The following is a 27,918-nucleotide window of genomic DNA, read 5'->3' as shown; positions in this document are numbered from 1 at the left end:
GTGATACCACAAAAAAGAAAAAAAGAAAATTGGAACTAGGTGTTAAAAATATTTATATAGACAACTATTCATTGGTCTACTGTTCGCCGTCCACATTCATATTCTAATTCTTCTAATAAAATGTTGGATTTCAGCATAAAATAAGTTGGTATAAACATTATCCATGCTGCAAGACCAAAAGGTTCTATGCTGAAGATTCAATAAAAAATTAATCATATGCTTTAACCTAAGCTAAGGTGATCGATCCGGAGCAAGGGTGCATGCCTGTAGCCAAACCCAAGTCACCCTCTAGAAAGCATTAAATGCAAAGGGATTGAAGGAGTCATATCAACAGTAAGTTTTTACTCACTATTTCTCTCAATTAACTGGAACTAAAAAGTGAAAATACTGGACCTCGACGGTAGATCATGTTTGATTTTTAAATAGATTTCACAATATATTACGAGGGGGCATAGGAACAGAACTTGTACGTGACGGCCCAAAAATAAAGAGCCCAGTTTGAGGAAAAGTACATGATGTAGGGCCAAGAACCACCACGACAAAGGCCTACATTTACCTAAGAAAGGAGTTTGAGCCTTTGCAGATTCAGAAAGAGAATGTGTATACACACACAATGAGGCAGCGAGAAAAAAAGAAGGGGGATGGCATACGAGGAAAACAGTTACAATTATATTATTGTTACTGTTATTTTGAATCTGTAGGTAGGTATTAGGTAACACCCGTTATACACCTTATTACCTTCAGTTAATATCTTTTGGCATATAACGATTTGCATCATCATTATAAGCATTCATTACGAGTAAAACATGAACAGCTAACATATATTACAATCACCTTTTCTAAAATGAAGTTGTTACTATAGAATTGAATTCACAGTGTGAACTATATTCACAACATATTTATAAATTACACCATATTTGTATATGATTTTTAATCATACCCACGACTTAAAATATGTTGTCACCGATATGATTCACTGAAATTTAATCCACTAACACATCTTCTAAAATTGAACAGTCCTAATGCTGTGCAAATTTAAAATTTAATAGAGTACAGTATTAGGAAACGGGAACTTTGCAGCAGATATCAAAAACATCATCTAACGGGGCATGGTCACCTGTTCCTTCGTCTTTCCTTGCATACAGTAGCTGCTTTCCTCTGAACACAAACATCCCTCCCTGACAAAAATAAGAATGGATCAATATTTTAGGGAAAACATGTAATATTGTTTTCATCCTTTTTGCTACCAGATTAAGTACCAACCTGCTGCAACACGCCGCTTCTATCATCTGGAGTGGCTTCAATTGTGTAGTTCTTGACAGCTTTCTGCAGAGCATCAAATCTTGAAAACACCTTTGCCTGTGATATCAATTTTAAGGTTAAAAATGTATATTAATCAGCATGCATAATTGCAAATATCTTACATATACACACTTCAGAGAAGTTGGAGGCTAGGGCGCTAGGCTTACACTGGCTGGGTTGAAGAAAGTTCGGCCAAAACCATAGTATAGGTTCAAAACATTATATGCCTGAAAGAAGGTGAAACTAGTGAATATTAGACTAGAAGATATGTTCTAGTGGGTGAATGTTCAACTAGTTAACCAGTAACCACATGTTACCTTGCGGTCAGGATCAGCATAAAGGAAATCCATTGGAAATGGTAACTGAAAATACAAATACCAAGACCAAAAGAAAATATCAGTTCTGACATTAAGAACATGTTCATATACCAATATTATACGAATAGGAAATTTTAATGAAAGTCTTTGAATTTCTAATATACGGAGATCCAAATTTTATGGCTGATCAAGATAAAAATGACCATTCATTGCTATACTCGAGCTAGTTTGCAACATAAATGATGAACCTTCAATGAAATGGATTAAATTTGAATCACAAACCGCTCAGCCTAAATATACTCGATGGATGGGGTTTAGGTAGAACACTAAAGTACAAGTGTGCATATTTGCATTTAAGAAAAGGACGCGTATCCAAGTCCATACGTGTATGGTAACAACTTTAGTGTGTCCATACTTGATATGTATACATAGTCATATTATAAATCCATTACCTCCATTTTAGTTATATGGAATATACTACCTTCTTAGTGTACGTGTTTTTTGCGAACTGGGGTAAAACAATAATATTATTTTAATATTAAAATTAACTATGAAAAATCAATTAAACAAGAACATTAATATAAAAATGCAACATCTAACTCCACTAAAAAAATATTGAAATATATTTCAAATCTTAATGATAGAATATAAGAAATGTATAATTTTTTACGGGATGTGTGGATATAGGGCAATTCACTACTATAATATCCTAACCCAAACTCTTAGAATGTGGGTTATGAGTCTAATGACTTGTAATATGAGGATTGTCCTTGATAGTATATGAGTACTTGCCTTGATTTCGAGGATCAAGGACCTCCTAGAAAAGTAAAAGAGAGAAAATAGATAATACTTTTTCTGCCTTTTTCATTCATACTGTGCTGAATATAAAATTCTCATGACACCACATGATTGGTTGTACATGATTTGGTAATAACAGAAAAATATTCCATACTAGGAAATATCTAGAAAGTACACCTCAGCAAATAAGAAACTAAATAACAATCCCTATTTGGTGACAAAGTCACTGAGATAGCTCGGTTTCTTGTACTCCCTCTTGGGCCTGGTACTAATGGATCCAGCCTCATCTATACTAGAGCTTGAGTCAATGGGCTTGCTGCTATCAATACCCACTGCTGCGGAAAGCACCTTGTCCTCAAGGTGATAATCAGAGAGGAGTGTATCACAGTGTTCCCAAGAAGTATCCTCTGGAGACAATCCAGCCCACTGAACCAAAACAAGCCTGGTAGGGGGATCAGTAGAGGCATCCATTTTGGTGTCAAGGATTGCCAATGGCTCAATGATAGGCATGTGATCTTGAGCAAGAGGAGGGAGCGGGTCAGGGGTCGAAGGCAAGGGTCCCTTGTGAAGTTTCAGCAGCGAGCAATGAAAAACGGGGTGTATCTTTGAGTCTGGGGGAAGAGACAAACGATACGCCACTGGTCCAATGCGAGCCTCAACCTGAAATGGCCCATAGTATCGCTTGGAAAGCTTGGGGCTAGTAGCAGCAGAAAGTGATCGCTGCCGATAGGGTCGTAAGCGGAGATAAACCCAATCACCAACCTGAAATTCAAGGTCACGACGCTTACGATCAGCAATGGTTTTCATATTCTGTTGTGCCTTCTCAAGTTTCTTGCGCAGCATAGAGATGAGATCCTGTCGTGCAGTGAGGAGAGAATCAACAGCCTCAATTGCAGAAGAACCTGTCAAGTAAAAAGGAATGGAGGGTGGAGGCTTGCCAAAAGTAACGTGAAAAGGGGACATTCCAGTTGCAGAGTGAGTGGAGGTATTATACGACCATTCAGCCAGTGAAATAAACCTGCCCCATTGAGAAGGTTGAGCATGGACAAACGAACGCAGGTACTGCTCCAGCGTACGATTCAGAACTTCAGTTTGCCCGTCGGTTTCTGGATGATAAGAAGTGCTCATGCGCAGCTTCGTACCGCTCAAACGAAACAATTCACGCCAGAATTTACTAATGAAAATCGGGTCCCTATCTGAGACGATGCTGCGAGGCATGCCATGGTGTTTACAAACCATATCAAGGAACAATTGGGCCACTTTGTAAGCAGTGAAGTGGGTTGGTAGCGTTCCGAAATGAGCCCCCTTTGAAAAGCGATCAACCACAACTAGAATAACCGTCTGCCCCGAAGACGGAGGAAGCCCTGTGATGAAGTCAAGTGAAAGGTCCTCCCAAGTGTCATTAGGAAGTGGAAGTGGCTGCAGCAAGCCAGCCGGTTTCAGAGTCTCATATTTAGTTTGTTGGCAAGTACCACACTGAGAGACATATTTGTGAACTGATGCACGCATATCCTTCCAATAGAAATTGCCCTGTACCTTCGCCAAGGTTTTGGATACACCCATGTGACCTCCCAGTGGAGTTTTATGGAATTCTTCCAAAAGAAGAGGGATGAGTGGATTATCAACATTCAACCACAACTTGCCATTGAATAAAAGGAACCCATTGTGAATGCTGTAACAAGGGTAATCGGAGGGATTGGAGCGAACAGCGGCCAATAATGAAACAAAAGCTTGACTCTCTTGAAGAGACTTACGGAGCTAATCCAAGAAAAGTAATCTTGGCATAGAGAGGATAAAATAGCTGCCTTCTGTATGTTCTGCAGGTCGTGAGAGAGCGTCGGCGACTACGTTTTGTTTCCCAGCTTTGTATTGGATAGTGTAGTCATATCCCAGAAGCTTGGACAAATAGATTTGCTGCTCAGGTGTTTGTATAACTTGAGACATGAGCTCCTTAAGACTGCGGTGATCAGTCAAGATGACAAAAGTGTGTCCCAAGAGATACTGCCGCCATTTCTTAACAGCAGAGGTGATGGCATGCAATTCGCGGACATAAGTGGATGATCGAAGGAGCTTGGGGCAAAAAGGCTTACTGTAGAAAGCAATTGGGTGACCTTCTTGCATTAAAACCGCACCCATAGCAGTACTCGAAGCATCTGTTTCAAGCTGAAAAGGCAAGTTGAAATCGGGAAGGGCAAGGACCGGGGCCTCAGTCATGGCCTTTTTAAGATGCTCGAATGCAAGTTGGGCTGGAGGGGACCAACAAAAGGAATCCTTCTTAAGTAATGTAGTAAGAGGAGAGGCAATGGATGCATAACCCTTGATAAATCTCCGGTAAAACCCTGTCAAGCCCAGAAATCCCCTCAGTGACTTAACAGAAGTTGGGGTTGGCCAATCCACCATGGCTTGGACCTTAGAGATATCTACTGCCACGCCTCTAGAGGACACAATGTGACCCAAATATTCAAGCTGCTGTTGGGCAAAGAGACACTTGGAATCCTTCAAAAAAAACTGACCTGCAAGAAGTGTTTTAAAGGTTAAATCCAAGTGAGTTAAGTGATCATCCAAGGAAGGGCTATAAACCAGGATATCGTCAAAGAAAACGATAACGAATTTGCGTAGGTAAGGCTTGAGCAATTCGTTCATGGTAGCCTGAAATGTGGAGGGTGCGTTGCAAAGGCCGAAAGGCATGACCCTGTACTCATAGTGCCCCAAGTGAGTACGAAAAGCTGTCTTATGAATGTCAGATTCGTGCATACGAATCTGGTGAAAGCCCTGTCGTAAGTCCAGCTTGGAAAACCATTGTGCACCACCCAATTCATCTAAGAGCTCATCAATGGTGGGTAGTGGGAATCGGTCTTTAACCGATATGGAATTGAGTGCCCGATAATCGACACAAAAACGCCAACTACCATCCTTCTTCTTGACAAGGAGAACAGGGGATGAGAATGGGCTATTGCTTGGTTGGACCAGACCAGAATGCAGCATCTCTTCAATTTGCTTTTCAATCTCACATTTCTGGTAGTGAGGATATCGGTAAGGTCGTACGTTGACGGGGGAAGAGTTGGGTAAGAGGTGGATGTGGTGATCAGTGTAACGGGTGGGTGGAAGGGAATGTGGTGGTAGGAATAATGGTTGATATTTGAGGAGAAGGGAAGAGATGAGTGCAATGGGGTGGGTAAGGGAGGTCGTATGGAGAGTAGGAGAGGAAGGCAATACCTGGATGTGGTAGTAGGCAGCCCCAGAATTAGTTTGAAAGATCCGTTTAAGCTGTTGGGCTGAAATATCACTAGGCCCAGAAGGAGAGTTGGCTTTGAGTTCGATCATTTGTCCATCCCTAACAAACCGCATGGACATTTTGGAGTAATCAGTGACAATTGCGCCCAAAGGTTTAAGCCACTGAATGCCTAGAACCACATCAGCACCACTTATGGGTAGCACGTGTAAGTCAACAGCAAAAATATGACCCTGGATGCTAAGCTGGACAGCTGGACAAATATTGGTGCACTCAATAACACTGCCATTTCCAACCATTACCTTGAGAGTGGCTGTGGGCTGCATAGGTAAGTTGAGGAATTTGGCAATACGGGTCTGAATAAAGTTGTGAGTGCTTCCCCCATCTACTAAAATAGAAACGTGTTGTTTTGCAATAAGGCCCGGTAACCGAAGTGCTTCAGGGGCAGGAAGGCCCGAAAGAGCATTGAAACTTATTTGGGCTGAAGAGAGCTCTGGAGGTGCATTATCTAATAAAAGTGGATCCGGGTCTGGGTCAAGTGGGGATGGTTCAGGTGTGGTAGAATCGTCATCTTCCTCTGCCACCAAAAGAAAGAAACGTGCCTTACATTTGTGACCGGGGTGGAATTTCTCGTCACAATTGTAACAGAGGCCACGCTCGCGACGGGACAGCATCTCTTCATGGGTGAGCTTTTTGTAGTTAGTTTTAGGTGGTGTTGGGAGGAGGGGAGGAAGAGGACATGGTGGTGGGGTGGTAGATTGAGATGGGGAAGGAGAGAAAGGACGAGATCTGAAGAGGCGTTTCTGATCCAGGAACTTATCTTCCTGTAGTTTGGCCAAGGCAGCAGCTTGGTTGAAAGTGAGAGGTTGTAAGGCGAGGACCTCTCTTTTAATGTCAGGAGAGAGACCTGAAACAAAACAACTCAAGAGGAATGAAGGAGGAAGACCCACGATACGGTTAGCAAGCCGCTCGAACTCGGTGAGGTACTCATTGACCGACCCTCGTTGAGTGAGCTTAAAGAGTAAGCCGCGAGGATCTTCGTAGTAAGAAGGGGCAAAACGGGTTTCAAGGGCCTCAATGAAACCGTTCCATGACTTGATCATGCCGTTTTTGTGCATCCATTGATACCAGCTCAAGGCGGCGCCGTCCATGTAGAAGGAGGCCACTTTGAGGCAGTCGTCATCAGGTGTGGAGTGGTACTCAAAAAATTGGGTGATTTTGAAAATCCACCCGGTTGCATCATGGCCATCAAAACGGGGAACATCGAGTTTCATATGGGGTTTGAAGAAGGTAGAGGAGGGTGGATCTGATGGCGGTGAGGAGGGTGTGGCGGTGAAGGCGGTGTTGGCTAGTTGTGTGAGGAGGGAATCAAGCTTGGTGTTGAGGTCTGTTTGGGAGGCAGTGAGAATGGACTGGTTTTGGGTAAGCTTGAGGAGGGCATCATCAATGGTTTTGGAACGTGTGTTGTGGTCACCCATGGAAAAGGAAAGTGCAATGAAAGCACCAAATTGATAGTATATGAGTACTTGCCTTGATTTCGAGGATCAAGGACCTCCTAGAAAAGTAAAAGAGAGAAAATAGATAATACTTTTTCTGCCTTTTTCATTCATACTGTGCTGAATATAAAGTTCTCATGACACCACATGATTGGTTGTACATGATTTGGTAATAACAGAAAAATATTCCATACTAGGAAATATCTAGAAAGTACACCTCAGCAAATAAGAAACTAAATAACAATCCCTATTTGGTGACAAAGTCACTGAGATAGCTCGGTTTCTTGTACTCCCTCTTGGGCCTGGTACTAATGGATCCAGCCTCATCTATACTAGAGCTTGAGTCAATGGGCTTGCTGCTATCAGTCCTCCCACTTATATATTTTTTAATTATTTTATATCTAGTCGATGTGAAATTTGGATTTTTTCAACATTAACCCTCAAAATTTTTGGGGATAATTACTTGGGTCTAAGTCTGGACCAATATGATAGAAAAAAGAAAACCTTATTCATTGGAAGTGATCTTTATCAGTATAACTGGATTGTCATCAATTAGTATTTGTTGACTCCAAAATTTAGCCAGAATCAACCTTTCCAATATCTAATGTCACACCTTGGGATGTCCTTTGCAACAGGTAGGATAATGTCACACCTTTTTCTCTTTCTTTATTTTTATGCTATTTTTTAAAGCATGTAATTTGCTAGGAAAAACACTTAAATGACAAAAGGAGGACAAAGAAATTACTCGTTCAGCAAGAATACGGGCTTTATTGGGAGTACCAATACCCACAGCAATTAGTTTGACACCAGCTGAATCAAACCTTGCTTTGGATTCTTTCAAGGCTGAAGCCAATTCCCAGCTTAGAACACAAGCACAGTATAAGGCATAAATTAGAAGAACTATATCGTTCAAACAAGTCTTCATTACCAAAGGCTAGGATCAGTTACCAGCAAGGGCATCCAAAGTGCCTCAATAAGGCCACCACGGCAACTCCCTGCAAGAATCTAGACTAATCAGTAATAACACAGGAAGCATCACACAACATGGGACACATACAATAAGATACTAGTACAGTAATTCAGAAAATTTTAAAAATCATAAGAAACAACACATCCATAAATAATGCAACTTACAGAACTCAAGTTTTAAAAATGAGTGTAAATCACCAGACATAACAAATTGCAAAATGTATCCAACTATTGTAGTAGTTCAATCATTATTAACATAAAAATTTAAAAATAAAAGTAAACAAATTATATAAATGCAACCAAAAGTATTTGAAGATTTTATGCAGTTTGACACAATAAGTCTAGTACCCATGCTCAAAAGGTCAACCTATAATTTCCATAAGTCCACTCCTCCCAAGGTTGGCTTCGGCTTCACCTCACGCAATTGACAAGAACAGACACACAACGTAAGAACCATCAAAACAATTTATACTAGTTGGTTCAAGCCCCCACATAAACAAAACACAACGGGTGATTAATCTCGGTTAACAAAATGGGTACCAAAACAAGCATGTATGGAGTAATAAAGGAGGCTATGAATTAGGAATTACGATATGATGAAAGCTTTTACACATGAATATTAGCTATGCTGACCTCATTCTGATCCCAGAGATCGCTGAATCTCACTGGCTCTCCGGCAGCGGTTAAAATGCTAACGTCAATAAGGTTTTCCGCGATTTGAGGACTATATTGGGAATTGGAAACCCTAGGAGAAATGATAGAGTGCCTTAGAGTGACACTGGCACCCTTTGAGGCAATCAATTTGGGGGAACAATTAAAGGGAGTGGCTGGGAAAGTGTGAGAATTTGAGGGTGGGATTAATGGACGGAAAGAAGGTCGCAGAGTTGCCATGGGGTGGTTCGTGAACTTGTTGAATTCTTCAATACGTAGATGTGGTGGTGGAAACTAGAAATTGTGGAAGAAGTTCAATGTTATCACTGTTCATGAGACTCTCACTCGAAGCACAGAGCCACAGAAATTTTCGTGGCGGGAGTGTCTTTTTTTTCTCCCCGCCAATTACCGAACGTGCTTCTAATTTTATTTTTCTTTTCAAACAACAGTTTTGATGTAAGACCCAGGAAGTCCTTTCTGGCTATGTTAAAATAATTTGACTTTTGTGTTATCGTTATATTTAGTTAAATTTGTTTTAAAATGTGATAGCGTCTAGTTAAATAATAATATAAGAAGTTTTTTTTTACAAGTTTAAGGATATTTAAATTAATTATAAATAAATTTAAAAGTTAATTTAAATTTTTATATTTTGATAATTTGATTATTATACATAAATGAATGTCGTCATATTGATTCTACTATAAGTAGTTGGTTAAATATTAGTTATTAATAAAATTAATAAATATTTTGTATCAATAATTATTTGAATGTGATATATTATTGACTTATTTTTTTTATTTTTATTTTGTTTAAAATTTTATAAGTGTTAGACAAAATAATAAATAACAGTTGTCTTTAATTATTTTTTCTTTATTTTTAATTTATTTGATTTTCTTTGTATTTTTTAAATCGTGACTTATCTTATTCCAACAAAATCTTGAAATCAAATTATAAACTTCCACCTCTTTATTGGGAACTTCTTTGTGATGTGCCACCTTAATTGATCCATTTTTCGTTGCATAATGGTCTTTAACAATAACTCATAATCTCGTATGAATGGACTGAATGTTTAGTCATTTTTTATGCAATTATGTTTAATTGTCTATATATTTACATTTTTAGATTTGAAAATTGGAATCATAAGTATTGCTCAAATATTTATGAGGATGTTATTTTTTCACTTTGTCCATGCACCAAAAAACCCATGACTAACTTTATATATAACCTTGGTTCGAGACTAGAATCATAACATGTTGAATAGCAAGAAGTTCAACATGGCTATTAGCAAATAAGTTGATGAAACCTTAAAACATCCCCAGTGGTAACAATTCGAACATACTAGAATGAGAGATTTAGAGATCTATACACGTGTAAGACTATATAATTGAGGATGACCTAAAAGGAATCAATTCGTATTGTCTATATCAATAAAATGCATCTATTTTTTAATAGTTCATTACTTAAGAACTTCATAGTTAAACGTGTTTGATTTAAAGAAATTTAAGGATGGACAACTTTCTTAGAAGTTTCATAAAAAGCGTGCAAGTGAGAAAAAAAAAACACACTGAAAAGTCTTGTTTTGATTTATGGTGATAGTCATTGATCCTAAAAACGATCGAACATCTAAAAAAGGACTACCTATAAAGGATTCTAATTAATGAAGAGTTCCGACTAACGAGGAGTTATGTGAAGTGTATGCCTAACATCATGTACAATGTATGCCTTTGTGCTCATTTTTAATTTGATCCTAAAGAGTCTCATCTTAAGACTATAAAACGAGATATCTTGGAGGTACTATTAACCTAAGTTTGTTTTGTGAGAAAAATAATAATTTCAAATTAGCAAGATTATGTGATGCAAGCTATGCTGGTGAAAGGATTGAAAGAATAAACACAAGTAAAGGATGTCATTTGTTAAGATCTTATCTCATTTCATGGGCAAGCAAAACATATAACTCCATAGTTATCTTTATTGTAAAAGCATAATACATTTATGTTGCTAACTATTGTTCATGGTTATTATGGCTAAAGTATCAATTAGAAAACTATTCTAGTTTTGAGCATAATATACTTATATTCTGTTGTGATAAAACTAGTGTTATTTATTTGTCTAAAAATCTCATACAACACTCTAAGGCTAACCATATAGAGATAAGATGTCATTTCATTCATGATTATGTAAAAAAAAGAGTTTTGGATATAAATTTTATTAATACTAATCACCAATGGACTGATATCTTTTACCAAAGCTCTAGCTAAAGAATGCTACAAATTCATCAGAGAGCATCTTAATTTGAAATGCATACTAGACTAAGCATCATCTTACTCATATTTTGCTTCATCTGACATGCATCATCTTATGCTTATGTGGACATATTTGCTTCATCTAACTCATTAATATGAAACATATTATTTAATTGATATATGTTCACTAACATACCGTCTTTCTCTGAAAAAGTTATATTTGACATTTAATGCCCATGAATGCTTTTAAATGATTATGAAATGGGAATTAAGAAAAGAAATGCATGGAACAATGTGATGGTTAGAGGCAGGTCACCATAGCTAGATTTTGTTCTCTCTCCTTGTCCTTTCTCCCACCTAACATGTTTCAAAAAAACAAAATTTTGTGTTACCCACAAACATCATCTTGTGTTTCATCTTATATGCATCATCTTATGCTTATGTGGACACATTTGCTTCATCTAACTCATTAATATGAAACATATTATTTAATTGATATATGTTCATTAATGTACCATCTTTCTCTGGAAAAGTTATATTTGACATTTAATGCTCATAGATGCTTCTAAATGATTATGAAATGGGAATTAAGAAAAGAAATGCATGGAACACTGTGATGGTTAGAGGTAGGTCATGACAACTAGTTTTTGTTCTCTCTCCTTGTCCTTTCTCCCGCCTAACATGTTTCAAAAAAACAAAAAATTGCCTTACCCACAAACATTCAAACACTTAACCATTTCTGAAACTCTCATTATTGTCTTTATTTCTCCCTCAAATTTTCATCTTCCTCTCCCAAATAGAAACCCTAATCTCCCAAATGGTATCCAAGACTCAAACAACCAGCAACACCAAGGTCCCAATGAAGGAATAACCTAAGACAACCTTCCCACTGGAAAGAACATCATAGTTCAACAATTGCAAGACAAATGATATCTAGTGAAGCACTACTTGGATAGGGTTGGATGGACCAGCTTCGCTAAGCTTCAATTTGATTGGTTCCATGCTCCCTATGCCTACTTTTTGGCACCTGCAAAGGGTGGAAGCACACGCCATAATAGGAGAAGTGCACCAAATTGAGACTAGGATTAATCATATCATCATTGTAACAGTCTCTAGTTGCAAAGAAGAAGGTATAATCTACTCCATCAATTGAGGGAGGTCATCAATCAAGAAATAATGGACGTTATGTTGTATCCCTCTCCTTGACCTTTTAACGAGACGAAGCTGAAAAAATGTCTTCGCACCGTCAACATGAAGCCACCCTATAGATTGCTTCATAATCTGCTCTTCGACACGTTCATCCCTTGATCTAACTCTAAGGATAACATTTCTTATGTGGACCATTTTTGCTTGAACCATTTTTGCCTTAGGGTAAAGATCAATCTGCCTAGTCTAGTATTCAACCACTGAAAGTTCAATCCCAACTAGAGAGACTAGGAATGAAGAAAAAGGGCACTTATTCCCCACGAGATACTCCTTACAAAGTTTATTCAAAAAGTTGACATTAACACCACCAACTACAAGAGGGGAAATGGGGTAGGAGACATCAATTCCACTACTCTGAAGAGAAAGAGGATCGTTCACCTCATTCCCAACACCAAGAGGATTCTTAATGTTTTCAAAGCTGAATTGGAGGAGGAACCCCTTCTCAAGAAGCCTCAACTAGTCAATGAAGCCTTCGAAGCCACCCACAAGTCCAAATATCTCCCCAAACACAAGCTCAAACACAACCACCTCCACAACCACAAAAAATAAGAGCCCACAAAACATTAGGCATCTCCATCCATGAATCTTCATCTAATTTAGATGATAAAGCCTTTATCATTTCATCTTTCTCGACCTGAAACTATTCCATCTTAGCCACCACAACAACAAACACAAACCCAAGTTCCCCGACCTCAATAGTCCAAGAAGATATGTCTAATATGTGGGCTCGTCGGGCCTAAGATGAAGTAAGAAGAATAGAAGTTCTTCAAGCATGTCAAGGTTTTGTCTCAACTAGAGGCACACAAGCAAAAGTCAAAATAGAAAGACCTAGCCAATGAAGAAGCTAGGATGTTGGAAGCAACACTTCGTCTCTCTACTTAGAGTCTCCATTTAATAACAAACACGTTTGTTTAGGTTGGTCGAGCACTTTCATCACCCACTCAAAAGGGAGCATCTAACGTCGAAGAATGTCTTCATTTAACACAAACAAATATGTTTGATGTTAAGACATTAACTAATGAAGTAAACGTCGAAGCCATTCCTACAATCCAACATATTTCGTCTGCAACACCTGTTATAACAATTAAGACTATTGGACGAACTAATGACAATGCACAATTATCGCTTGAAGTGTTTGCATTAGAGACCACACCTTTAAGCATGGACACCTTCCTAGTTTTGCATGATCCCCACAACCTTGAGGCTTTCATCTCTATGGTGTCACTAGGAGAAGATGTTGAAATTTTGAGTGCTGACTCAAAGGAAGAAGTGAGTTTGAACGTTTGGCAGAAAAGGAAACCACAAACGAACAATATGTAAAACCCTATGTCTACAACTCTACAAGGAGGTCCCCCTACTACAACATGAAGGAGTACCTTCAAACGTGCCATAGGAACGAGCAATCCATCATCACTTATCCTAGAACATGCCCAATCACTAAAGTTTTCCCCCTTGATCTATATGGCTAACATCATTTGCATGTTGAAACCTTTCGCAACCGAGATTGCAACGGGACAACGAAGATAAAGTAAAAAATATGAAGTCGCTACCAATGTTTATTTTTATGGAAAAACATTAGAAAACCACAAAGTAGAAAATGGTCTACAAAAATCAGATTTTTGAGTTCAGGAGTCGATTACATGTAAGGAAGGTATTAACATCTCATAACGTTCATCCTAAGACAATCACCTTTAATTAATTAAACAAATTATCTATAATTTAAAATATTTATCTCACCCTAGATTAATCGAAATTAACTATAACAATCAAATGTATTTTATTTAACTAGTGCATTTATTTTATAAAAATCAAAGTTATTATATAAAAAAGATAATATTATTTTTTGGGCTCGACAAGATTTATTTCTTACTCCTACGTATCTCCATATGCAACGGAGAATCAGAGTCACGTAGTTCTTTGTAGAAAATATTTGTATGTTGATATTTTTAATTTAAATTTTATTTTTATTAAATTTAAGATTAATTCTTGAACTGTCTCAGTTCATTCACCCTAAAATATAAAATTGACTGAGGTGTACAACAAAGTCTACTCAATAAAATATTTAATTTTAATTATAATTATTGTTATAGATATTATTATTACTATGGTATATACTTAAAAGATCTTTTGATTGGATATTTTTATTTTGGAGAAAAAAATTAAAGATATCAAGTTGTCACAACTTGTATCTTAAATTCAAAGGTTAAAAAGATGTCATATCTAATTAACCATTCCTCCAATAAAATCTTCGATGTAATGACTTCAAATATTTATATTGAATATTGTGATAACACTTATTGATGTTTAATTATATTTTGAATTTAAACAAGGATTTTAAGATAATAAATTGTCACAACTTGCACCTTTAAACCCTAGAATCAAGAGAATGTTACATTCAAATAATTATTTTTTTTAAATGATAGATGTTCCTGCTCTAGAACACTCCTCCTGTCTCTTCTTCTCGTTGGTCTTTAGAGTCTCAAGTGTTGTCTTCTATTAACCCTCTGATGAGGGGAGGTACTTGTAAAAGGCACTCCGACGCTCAAGTAAGTGTTCGGTACAGAGCAAAATGGTAGTTGCTGTAATAAATGATCATACCTATTTATGTCTCATTACCTATGTATTTATAGTGACGTATTTGGGCCTAATGGACCTTTCGTCTTGGGATGTGGGTAATTAGGGTTTGTAAGTTAATTAGCTTAACCCTAATTGTCGACGTGGCTCTCACTAGCTTGCTCCTAAGTTTTGGATTGTCGAGAACCTTCTCGGCGTGTCTTAGAACCAAGGTGTGTAGGAGATTTGTATTACCTTTCGACTGGATCAAGAGCCGAATGAGGTCTTCGACCTTGGTTATGGCCGAGAATCAATGTAGTTCACCCTTCAGCTGGGCCTAGAGCCAGATGGGGTCTTCGACCGTGTTTGTGGCCAAGAATAAGTGTGTGTTACCCTTCGGCTAGGCCTAGAGCCGGATGGGGTCTTCGGCCTTGGTTATGGCCAACAATACCTGTGCATTACCCTTCGGCTGGGACTAGAGCCAAATGGGGTCTTCGACCTTGGTTGTGGCCAAGAATACCTGTGCCCATCCCGTACAATAGATATTATTAATATAAATATTGATGAAGAAATCCCATAGTTATTAATATTATTATTATAATAATAACTATTATTATTACTATTATTATAAATATAATTATTATTACTGATATTATTATTATTATAATAGTAACTATTACTATTATTACTATTCTAAATGCCAAACTCAAACTTTCATATAATTTTAGATATCATTTCAATCCAGCTAAGGAAAATTCAAAAAAGCTAAACTCTTTAACAATGGCATATACTAAAGACCTCACTACGATTTTACCTTTTAAATTGCCATTTTGCTGAATGACGCTAGCATTAGAATTTTCACCAACAACCAAAATTGGCTATTTGCAAATAACAATCTCATGAAGCACCTTGCTCCACAACTACACGAGTCGAAACCATGCAGGGAACCAATGCCAATGCAGATGAAATTATCCAGAATCAATTCAACCACAATCCACTCAAAAGGTAAAAAAAAAAAAAAAAAACAAAGGAGAGGATTCGATGCACTCAATTAAAAACACAAGCAAAATGCTTCGTGCTAACAAACAAACAACAAGAGCACAGGAAAATATCAAATTACTCAGCTAGCCTATAATTTAAATTAATCAAAAGGAAACCAAACTGTTCCACCCAAAAACCAAAAATAGAGCATAGCACACATTACATAACTCATTAATATTATTTTCCTGAAAATAAACCCCCCAAATCGAGCATCCCAGTTCCACCAAATTCCTAATTCACAAAACAAGAAGCCTGAAAAACGCATGAACAGTGCAGAGCACGTTGAAGGGAGAAACGAGATAATCATACCACGTCGCACGAACGGTGAGATTATTGAAAGGGAGTTGGGAAAATGTTTGCATCACACGTGCGAGGAGAAAAAGGAACCTGCAAAGTGCAAACTCTTGCTACTTGACAGTCTCTTCCTGCTACAAGTTCTTCTTTTTTTTCCCGCCCCCCAAAGGATGGACCATGAGTCGTATATATGGTTCCCCCCATCACCCATAAACTCCTTCTTTTGTCTCTTTTCCTCCCATTCCAAGGAATTTTTTGTCAATCAGAAGGAGAATTGCCTCCATTAAGCGAGCGTGAGGATCCTTGTTTGTCTGTTGCGTTTGGAGTACTGCAAGTAGGCAACATAGGTAGCATAGAGACCCTTTTCAGTTGCAGAACAAGGTTTGCACCACCTTGTATGAGAATGGGAGTAGCATAGGGGCACAGGAGAAAGGCTCTATTTCTTGAACTCAAAATGGTGCCTTCCAATTTTTTTACTTGGTTTTGTTTTCTGACTCATTTATGTATTCCTTGATTCTCTTATTTCTTTCTATTTTTTTATATTTTATTTTATATTATATTTTAGAAGGAAAAGTTGTAATTAATCACTCTATTTTTATTTTAAATATACAAATCACAAAAGTATGTATATATATATATACATATATATATATATATATATATATATATATATATATATATATATATATATTATTCGTTTATCCTTTTATTCTTGAATAATTACCTTGGAGATTTGAGAAAGAAATTATTAGAAAAATTGATGGAACAAAATTGGTGTTTACAAAACCTTGTGGCTTATTAATCCCCTGGTTGATGAATTAGTGTATGAATGCTCCGATTATTATAAGACCTAATGCTTGGCTTAATATGCTCTAATGCTTATAAAGCCAAGCCATGCTACTAAAAATGTTTATGATATGATTTTGATAATTTTTATAGTCATCCACTATATTATGATATTGATAAAAATCTCTATATAATATTAGAATCATATTATTAAAATCTTTGATCATATTCAAACACACATTTTTACTTTGATAAGACGAACCTTTGACAAAATGCAACAAGTCTATCAATAACGACTAGCTCTTCATTAAAAACTCTTTTAAAAAACATGTTTGTCACTATAAAAAATAAGGAGATTGTTAAGTTAAAAGAAGATCTTAGATCTCTCAGTTATAAAGTTTTAATTATAACAAATACAAATATTTTTAGACAAAAGTTTTTAAACCATTCAATAGATGCTCTGTATAAGGCAAGTGCATTAAGACAATTTGTTATCTTAACATAAATGTCTAACACACAAAATATTTCCTCTATAAGACATCTACTCTTAATTAATATCATTTATGATGTTAGATAACTAAATTGATCTTTGAGTATATTACTTTTTAACAGATCGAAGCAAAATAACTTCATTAGTACCCGTATTGACAAAAGAGAAGAAGGACATACTTTTGTAAAATAAAAAATAATAATAAAAAAAAAAGACAAGCAGATCTCGTGAATCATGAAAATCCTCAAAAAAAAAACTTTTTCGATACCTAAAAGGTGATAAATAGCTTTGATTAGATAAAAAGTGACAATTTGGTAAAATACAATTAATGCAAGTAATTAATGCACCAATAGACACTTCTCTCCACAAGGAATTAAAAACTAAAAATACACAAAGCAAACCTCTGAGAGACGCTCAATGATTTATAACGGTTATCTTCATTGAAGCCCTGTAAAAGGAAGTTTAAAATCCAAAAAGACAAAGAGTGTAGAAAAACTAAGAGAGACGAGTAATACTAGTATTGGGTGAACGTAGCAACTCACTATATTTTTTTATTGAATAAGAGATGGCCTTTAAATAGCCATTGTACAACGTACCAAATTAACAAGAAGATAACAAAATATCTTATCAAAACAAATCTTATCAAAAACTATCTTATCTAAACTGAAACAAATAAAACAGATAAACTAACTCGGATATCTCTAAAATTTAAGATTATCTAACAAAACTCCCCCATAAGCTTAAATTTTCTTTTCTTTTCATTTCGATGCCTCTTCCACCAGAGCGCGATACTCCTCCGCGTACCATGGCCCCGCGAGCCACACGATGTCCAGCACCCCCGGCGCCGCGGTGGCCGATGCCTCTTTTGGGATACAAAAGTACCTATTGTTCTTTGATCCACCTCTAAACCCAGAAAATACTTCATGATGCCCAAATCGGTCATCTCAAACTCCCTCTTCATCACTTTTTTAAACTCCTCAACTAACTCAGCTTTACTTCCCATCTCACTCTTCTCAATTGATCTGAATGGCTTCATCCTTCACGTCCAGCTTCAAGCACTTATTTTGAAGAATGTTCAGCTCCAGTTTATACATCCGATTCTTTTTCATCTTTACTCGGGCTATTAAACGATCATGTTTGTCCTTCAAATAAAGCACTCGATCCTTCATCAAAACCGAGTTGCCTTTCTCCATCATCTGCCCCATGCTTAAGATGTTACTCTTAAGCTCGGGAACGTAGTAGACATTCCTTATTTCTCCAACTCGTCCATCCTTCTGCATAAGCTTGATGGTTCCATGCCCTTTTACCGCCACCTTGGAATCATCCCCAAATGACACGAATCCAGCCTTTACCTTGATGAGTTCGTTGAAAAAACTTTCTTCTCCACACATATAATTGCTCGCTCCAGTGTCCAAATACCAGACCGAGTTGTTTAAGCAACTCGAATCAAGCTCGGCTTCTGACTTCTCATCTGAGCTTGGAAGCTCAACTACTGAGCTCTCCACGCAACTCAAGTTTAGCTGAACCTCGGAGGCACAACTCGGACGTAGCTTGGTCTCCGAGCTCTGCGTCATCATCAAAATTCCTGCTTCCTCGTCCTTTTCTTCTGTGAGAAGATTCTTCTCTTTCTCTTCACTTCGGCTTTTAGCTCGGCAATACTTTGCTATGTGACCGTATTTGCCACAATTGTAGCAATTTGCCGATCTGCATTCCTTTGCGTAGTGGCCGAGTTTGCCACACTTATAACATTCCACCTCCGACCTTGGCTGACTTCCTTGGCTACGATCACCTCGTCCTTGTCCACCTCCATGATCACCTCGTCCTTTACCTCGTCCTTGATCACCTCGTCCTTTGCCTCGTCCTTGATCACTTGATCTTCGGCCCTGGGTGTTCCGAATTTCATTCAAATCAAGTTGCGCCTGTAATTCTTGATCAAGAGTACCCTTCATCTTCCTCCTCCTTTGTTCGTGGGCTTCGAGTGACCCAGCGAGCTCTTCCACTAAGAGAACTGACAAGTCCTTTGACTCCTCAATTACGCATGCAATACTCTCGAAATCATCTGTTAATGATCTCAAGATTTTCTCCACAATTCTACTTGCTGGCATTGGCTCCCCATTCCTTCCGAGTTGGTTAGCCAACTTCTCCACCCGAGTTATGTACTCGGATACTTGTTCCTTATCCTCCATCTTTAAACACTCAAACTCTCCTCGGAGAGTTTGAAGTCGGATTTGTCTGACACGGTGGTTACCTCTGTGCGCAACCTCCAAAAGATCTTCCATGCTTCCTTTGAAGATGCAGCGTTTGCAATCTTCTCGAAACCTGACTCATCCACGGCATTGTACAAAAAATACAAAGTCGATTTGTCCTTCACTCGTGTCTTTTCCAATGCGGCAATCTGAGCCACAGATTGGTCTTCGTCCTCCTCGGGTTCTTGGAACCCCTTCTCCACTATGTCCCATAGACTTTGGGAACCCAACAGGGTCTTCATCTGTAAACACCAATTATCATAATTGGTTTTCTTTGACAGTTGTGGTACGGTCATTCCATTAACAACCTTCGCCATTACTCTCTCTTTCTTCTTTCTTCCCCTTCACAGGCGCACACTGTTTTCCTCTCACACTCGGCACTCAGAGCATAAAGCTCTGATACCAATTTGTAGAAAAACTAAGAGAGACGAGTAATACTAGTATTGGGTGAACGTAGCAACTCACTGTATTTTTTTATTGAATAAGAGATGGCCTTTAAATAGTCATTATACAACGTACCAAATTAACAAGAAGATAACAAAATATCTTATCAAAACAAATCTTATCAAAAACTATCTTATCTAAACTGAAACAAATAAAACAGATAAACTAACTCGGATATCTCTAAAATTTAAGATTATCTAACAAAGAGAACATATATTGTAAAAGTTACATTCATTCTTTTTTGTAAAAAGGCTCTGCACTTAATTAGTTATATCACGTCTTGATAGTAAGACGAAACAACATTGTTAATTTACTTAGCTATAACTTAGTATTATTATGTTGAGCCTAGAGAGATTTATCTATAAAAGAATATTTTATTGTTGAGCCTAGAAAAGTTTGTTTATAAAAGAATATTTAGTTGTTAAAGTTTGAAGAGGCTTTGCGTTACTTAGATAGTTGCTTGAAAAAATAAATTAAAGAACACTTAAGTTTTAGCCAAAAGTAACTTGGAAAAAAATATTTTTATCTTTGTATAAGATAGTGAAATTTAATCTAGTTAGATCAAAAACTGAACATAATCTCAGTGTTTAGACAAACCAATATAAAAATACCTTATATTCATATTTTTATATCTTTGTCTGCACTCCTTATTGTGATAATACTACTTTGTTGTTTCAAAAAGTAAATTGTTAATTGATATTATTCAACTCTTCTTCTAATGCTTCTTTTCTCCACACATGTCAACACAATAACAATAAGAAGTAAAAGGATTAAAAAAATTGTAAGGATAGGATTAAAAAAAATATATCTTAAATTATAAGAACTAAAAGAGATTGAAAAAGATAAATATATGAAGTAAAAAAATTATTTTAAATTATAGAGACTAAAAGGTAAAGTAAATTAAACTAAAGGACTAAAAATATGTTTCATAAATATATACATATATATATATATATAATTATAAAAATTAAAAAAAATATAGTGCAAAGAATAAAATGAGAATCTGAGTAGCGTGGGCCAATTACAAGGACATATGAACCGATAACCACCGAAACAAAGTCAGGTCGTGTAAGGCAAGACAAATGAAGGCCCCAATTATTTAGGGTTTTAGTTATTTATTTTACAAACCCTAAACCCTCACTCACACACACACACACACACCATTAACTAATATATCATTTGGCATATACAGATTTGCAACTTCATCGAAATCATTCATAATGAGTAAACATGAACAGCTTACATGTATAACATTCACCATTTCTAATCAAGTTTTTTTCTATAAACAGCTTACATGTATAACAGTCACCATTTCTAATCAAGTTTTGTTTCTATAAAATTGAGTTCAGTGAACTATATAGAGACTTTATAACATTTGTATGTGATTTTTAATCATATTCACATCTTACAACATGTTGTCACTGATATGATTCACAGAAATCTAGAATAAAAGCAGTCACCATTTCTAATCAAGTTTTGTTTCTATAAACAGCTTACATGTATAACAGTCACCATTTCTAATCAAGTTTTGTTTCTATAAAATTGAGTTCAGTGAACTATATAGAGACTTTATAACATTTGTATGTGATTTTTAATCATATTCACATCTTACAACATGTTGTCACTGATATGATTCACAGAAATCTAGAATAAAAACACAAATCTTCCTAAACTCATCATTCATAATGTTAAGCAAATTTAAACTTTTATAAAATACAGCATTAGGCAACAGGAGCTTTGCAGCAGACATCAAAAACATCATCTAAGGGAGCATGGTCACCTGTACCTTCGTCTTTCCTCGCATACAGTAGCTGCTTTCCTCTGAACACAAACATCCCTCCCTGACAAAAATAAGAATGGATCAATATTTCAGGGAATGCAGGTATATTGTTTTTATCCTTTTTACTACCAGATTAATGTACCAACCTGCTGCAAAACACCACTTATATCATCTGGGGTGGCTTGAATTGTATAGTTAGTGGCAGCTTTCTGCAGAGCATCAAATCTCGAAAACACCTTAGCCTGTCTATCAATTTTAAGGTTAAAAAAGTATATTAATCAGCAAATATAATTGCAAATGCCTTATAAAGTATATATATACATCAGAGAAGTTAGAGGCTATAAGCTTACACTGGCTGGGTTGAAGAAAGTTCGGCCAAGACCAAAGTATAGGTCCAAAACATTATATGCCTGAAAGAAGGCGACATTCGTGAATTTTCAACAGGAAGATAAGTCCTAGTGGGTGAATGTTCAACTGGCTAACATTTTACCTTGCGGTCAGGATCAGCATAAAGGCAATCCATTGGAAATGGTAACTGAAAATGGAAATATCAAGACAAAAAGAACAATATCAGTTCTGATATGAAGAACATGTTCATACCGATATTATACAAATAGGTAATTTCACATGAAAAGTCTTCAAAATTCAGATATACTAAGATCCAAATTCTATGCCTGATCAAGATAAAAATGACCATTCATACTGCTATCCTCGAGCTAGCTTACAACACAAACGATGAACCTTCAATGAAATGGATTTAAACTTGAATCACAAATCAGTCAGCCAAAATGCATTCAAGACTAATAACTGAATATAAATTTGACAAGTATGATACTTGATCGGACTGCAAAGAATAGGGTTTAGGTAGAGTATTCAGGTATAAGTGTGCATATTTACATTTTATATAAAAGAAGCTTGTAATCAAATCCATTCCTGTATGGCAAGTTGGCAACAACTAAAGTGTTCGTGCTACTTAACAAGTATACACACTCACATGTAGATCCATTATCTCCATTTTAGCTAAATGGAATATAATCTCTTTTTAATGTATATTCTTTTTTTCAGACAAACTGATAAAACAATAATTTTACTTTAATACTAAAATTTACTACAAAAAATCAATAGAACAAAAAGTATTAATTTAAAAATGCAACATCTAACTCAATTAAAAATATTTAAAGATCTTTTATATCCTAATAATAAAATAATTTTATGTGTGTGGGTGGGTATACGACAGGTTGGCAATATATCCTAACTCACACACATACCCACAGAATACTTGAGGATAATTACCAAGGGAGTCAGTCTAGCATAATTGATAGAGTAGGGTGCATGAGTTGTTGTACCCCTTTGATATCAAATTCAATTTTGATGCATAAAAAAATTATTCAGAGATGCATAAAACCTTAATCATTGCAATTGAATTTTAAGAGTATCAATGGTTTGTCATCCCCATCTAAAATCTTTACTAAAAATTAGCATTTATTGATTCCAAGCTTTTATCAGAATCAATCTTTCTGGATCTAATGCCTCACCTAAACTAACAATGGATGTCCTTTTACAACAGGTAAGAAATGAATAATGATTGTTGAAAAATAAGCCAAGCAAATAAGACTCAAAAATATGACTTGCATGGCTTGTCTCTTGCTTTATTTTTACGTTATTTTTTTAAAGCGTGTTAGTTTAGAAAATATCAGGTATCATGGTTTGCTAGGAAAACCACTGAAATGATAAATGAGGACAAGGAAATTACTCTTTCAGCAAGCATACGAGCTTTATTGGGACTACCAACACCCACTGCAATTAGCTTGACACCAGCTGAATCAAACCTTGCTTTGGATTCTTTCAAGGCTGAAGCTAACTCCCAGCTTAGAACAAGAGCAGGCAAGGCATAAATTAGGAGAACTACTGCTCAAACAAATCTCGATTGATGACCAAAGGTGAAGATAGGTTACCAGCAAATGCATCCAAAGTGCCTCAATAGTGCCACCACTGCTATTCCCTGCAAGAATTAAGACTAATCACCCAGAAAGCATGGAAACAACACAGGACACAGATACGAGATACAGAAATATGACAAATTCCGAAAAACATTAGAGAAACAAACAACACACCTTTATACAGTAAATAACATTAAAAATTAACATAAAATAAAATATTTAAATCCCAATACAGAATTCATATTTAAACAATGAATATAAATCATTATAGACATAATAAACTGCAAAATGTATTCAATTACTGAGGCACTTCAATCATTATTGATATAAAAAATTGAAAATAAAATTAAACAAATTATAAAAAGAGTAATGATATATAGAAACCTCTATATATCAAATGCTTCATCAACCACTGTTATTTCTTATCACATTATATCACCTATGGCCATCATACTTATACTTCTATCTCTTCTACATTTTCCCCCATCAGGGTGTTTGAAGTTTTTATGCAGTTTGACACAATAAGGCTTGCATTCAGAAGTATCCGTGCTTCATAGCCAATCAATCAATCAACCATGCTCAAAAAAAGTCAACTTCGAATTTCCATATGGCTACACCTCAAGTTAAAACACGCAATAGAAAACGCAACTTATACTAGTTAATTCAAATCCCACATAAACAAAACCCAATGGGTGATTAATCTTAATTAACAAAATGGGTAACCAGAACAAGCATGCATGGTGCAATAAAGGTGTTACGTTAAAGATTTTACACATGAATATAAGGTATTCTGACCTCATTCTGATCCCAGAGATCACTGAATCTCACTGGCTCTCCGGCAGCGGTGAAAATGCTAACTTCACCGAGACTTTCCGCGATTTGGGGACTATAGTGGGAATTGGAAACCCTAGGAGAAATGATAGAGTGTCTTAGGGTGACAGTGACACCCTTTGAGGCAATCAATTTGGGGGAATAATTAAAGGGAGTGGCAGGGAAAGAGTGAGAATTTGAGGGAGAGATTGATGTTGGGCGGAAAGAAGGTCGCAAGGATTGCAGAGTTGCCATGGTGTAGTTCAACTCTTCAAATCGAAATGAAGACGAACCCTAACGTAGAAGTGGTGGTGGAAACTGGAAACTGGAAACTGTGGAAGAAGTTCAATGTTGTCACTGTAGATGAGACTCGGACCCCAAGCACAGAGCCACAAAAATTTCCGTCCACAAGCCTTTCATTTTTTTTTCTTTTCAAAATAGTTACATATTTTATTTAAAAGTTAAATATATTTTTAGTTCTTAATTTTTTTTTAATTTCTAAGCAATTTTTTTTTATAAATTTAAGTTTCCAAACTTATGTTAATTTTTGGTGTAAAAAAACTTTTGTTGATTTTAAATTTTAATTTTTTTTATCGTTAACATATTTAATCATGTTTTTTTAATAATCTCATTATCAATTATATTTTAGTTTGTGAATGTACATATTACATATTTATTAACTATAACTAAAATTTTAAAATAAATTATTTACATAAATAATATTATGTTTGAACATATAATTATATTTAAAATTTAAATAAATAAATATTGTTACATATATAAATTATATAGTTGATTCATAATAATAATTAATATTGTAGAAAAAAATTATTTATAAATATTTTTATTTATTGATAATTTATTTAAAATATAAATATTTAATTAAAAATAATTATAATAGATAAAAATTAAATTAAATACAAATTTGAAATAATCCTCTCTCATGAAAAAAATTCTTAAAAATGCTTTAGTATTAAATTGTCATTTATATTTTTTATATATGAATTGGTATGAAATTTTTGTGGACATTAGTCCATTATTTATATTTTCCTTCCAACTAATTTATTTTTCATTCAGAAGATTTTAAAATTGAGATTTTATTTGAATTAGATATTTGGATTACTGATTTGTTAGGTAAGATAGTTATATTTATTTATTATAACTTGTAATAAATAAATGATTTAAATATATAAAAATATATTATAATAAATATAAAAATAAATAAGTATTTTTAAACACAAATTTTATTGTTTTTCATAAAATCTTTTTGACGTTTTCGAATCCACCCTTTTTTCATTTAGCTCCATAATAAATATGTATTAGTTGTTAATATGTAAATTAGTTAATAATTAGTTAGGTTGTAAGGATATAATTAATAAAAATAATAATAATTAATATCATCTTAAACTTTTAAAATGACAATTAAATAGAAAGAAAATTTTACTTAAAAATAATTAAAAAAGAACAAAGAAAATATATTTTAGGAGTAATGTTTTATGTATAACAAAAATTATAAAATATCATTTTTATGTTTATATCTTTTTATCATTAATAAATATATCATCTCATAATAAATAAAGTGATAGAAAAAAATAGATAAAAAATAATATGTATAAGATCAAATAGCATTACTCATATTTTAGATTTATAATACACAATTTATGTTGTAATATAAAATTATTTTAAATATTGATATTTTTAATATTAAAAAAAATAATCTAAAACTAAAAAAATTGAAAGAAATGAAAAATTGAATAAAATATAAAATAAAAACACTTTTGCTAAAAAACTCTCATTTGAGGATAATAAAAAAACATTATTGGACAAATAAAAATTAAAGTATGTATCACGTAATCAATCATCCTCGGAAAATTTATGCTTATTTACTTTTTTAAAAAATATATATATATTTTTAGTCATTAAATACTTATCATTTTTTTACTTTTAATTTATGAATAAGTTTTTAACTCGTTTTAATTTCTAAAATTTTACTGATTTTTTTTTATTTACGCTTTTAAGTTTCTCCCTATTAACATTTTGACCCTAGCAAAAAAAAAAATTGTTCTTAAGGAGAATTTTAAGAACTAAAACCATATAAAATTGGAGAATTTTAAGAACTAAAACCATAATTTATTCAAGAATTAAAAGTAAAAATTTGTAAAAGTTTAGAGACTAAAAACATATTTAATAATTTTTTTAATATCTAGTATAAGAGTAATTTTGATACTTATTTTTAAAATTATTTAATTTTAGTCTCTTTATTTTTTAAATAGGTAATTATTAAAATTAAAAAAAAGAACAAATTAAGATCCATTAAAGTTTTGTTTTAGTTGGAAAGTCTAAAAAGACTTTGTTATAAAAGAATATTTAAGAGTTAAAGGTTCATAAAAATTTTGTTGTAAAAGATCAAAGACTTGAATAATTGTTTGAAGAGGTGAGTCAAAAATGGTTGAAAATTCTTAAACTTTATAATTTCCATATTATTTATTCTTTATGCAAAAGTCAAAGTTCAAATCTCTACATCAACTTTAAGATCTACAACATGTTTGATTATTAAGAATACCAGAAATACCTAAATCTAAAGTTGGTTTCTAATATAAGAATTATTCAACAACTGTAGTGATTAATCATCATCACGACCAAGGAGAGGTTAGTGGCTTTATGGTTATTCCTTAACTGAATCTCTTGAGTTCCATAACGGGACCTTAGCCTCTCTTCAAATGGGGAGAAGAGAGTAAAGTTGTGATCTTGTGTATAAGGGACCATAGTCTTCTTATAGTGTGTTAACCTATAAAAAGGATTATCATTATTTCCTAATGGGTCAACGCTACCATTTGCTCATTTAAGTTTATCATCTAATTTAGTAGTCTAACAAACTCACTTAATGTAACCACATAAAATAAATTGCTCACTAGTGATAAATAAATAATATAATTATTTTATAATATTAGCTCAAGTTAATTATTGGAGTATAAAATTCCAACAAAAGCTACTTAAGATGAATCAGTAATAACTTGTTAAATAATATTATTACAATATTTGAAAAATTTTGTAGAACTTGATTAAGAAATATATGTAATCTTAATAGTTGAGATGAAACAATATAAAATCCTTGTCTTTGTGTATATTTTCTTTCTTACTTCATTTTCACCATCATTCGTAAAAGTTTTGAAAATATGTCAAAAGTTTTTACAAACACAATTCAACCTGCTTCATGTGTTTGCTTTCACTCCACGGTTGGGTATCAAAGCTCAACCTCTTTAGGGTTTGAGCTATAAGATCCTTAATCCAACATTGACCTTATATTTGAATAATTATAT

At 34.7% G+C, this 27,918-nt stretch overlaps 2 protein-coding genes across 2 annotated transcripts; both read right to left on the bottom strand.

The window, feature by feature from the left end:
- Positions 1-835: 835 nt before the first annotated feature.
- LOC109810541 (thioredoxin-like protein AAED1, chloroplastic) lies at positions 836-9,188 on the bottom strand. Its single transcript, XM_020374024.3, has 7 exons — positions 8,748-9,188; positions 8,094-8,140; positions 7,891-8,005; positions 1,620-1,664; positions 1,470-1,529; positions 1,264-1,359; positions 836-1,178 (listed from the first exon to the last, which is right to left on the bottom strand). The coding sequence occupies exons 1-7, from the start codon at positions 9,003-9,005 to the stop codon at positions 1,059-1,061; spliced, it is 741 nt and encodes a 246-aa protein (XP_020229613.1). The 5' UTR covers positions 9,006-9,188; the 3' UTR covers positions 836-1,058.
- A 12,427-nt stretch (positions 9,189-21,615) lies between these two features.
- LOC109810536 (thioredoxin-like protein AAED1, chloroplastic) lies at positions 21,616-25,017 on the bottom strand. Its single transcript, XM_029273819.2, has 7 exons — positions 24,584-25,017; positions 23,804-23,850; positions 23,602-23,716; positions 22,339-22,383; positions 22,199-22,258; positions 21,995-22,090; positions 21,616-21,909 (listed from the first exon to the last, which is right to left on the bottom strand). The coding sequence occupies exons 1-7, from the start codon at positions 24,851-24,853 to the stop codon at positions 21,790-21,792; spliced, it is 753 nt and encodes a 250-aa protein (XP_029129652.2). The 5' UTR covers positions 24,854-25,017; the 3' UTR covers positions 21,616-21,789.
- Between the last annotated feature and the right edge of the window lie 2,901 nt (positions 25,018-27,918).

Source organism: Cajanus cajan, chromosome 5 (assembly GCF_000230855.2).
Source record: "Cajanus cajan strain Asha chromosome 5, NIPB_CcT2T_4, whole genome shotgun sequence".
NCBI classification, from domain to species: Eukaryota; Viridiplantae; Streptophyta; class Magnoliopsida; order Fabales; family Fabaceae; genus Cajanus; species Cajanus cajan.
This window is presented reverse-complemented; position numbering and strand designations above follow the sequence as displayed.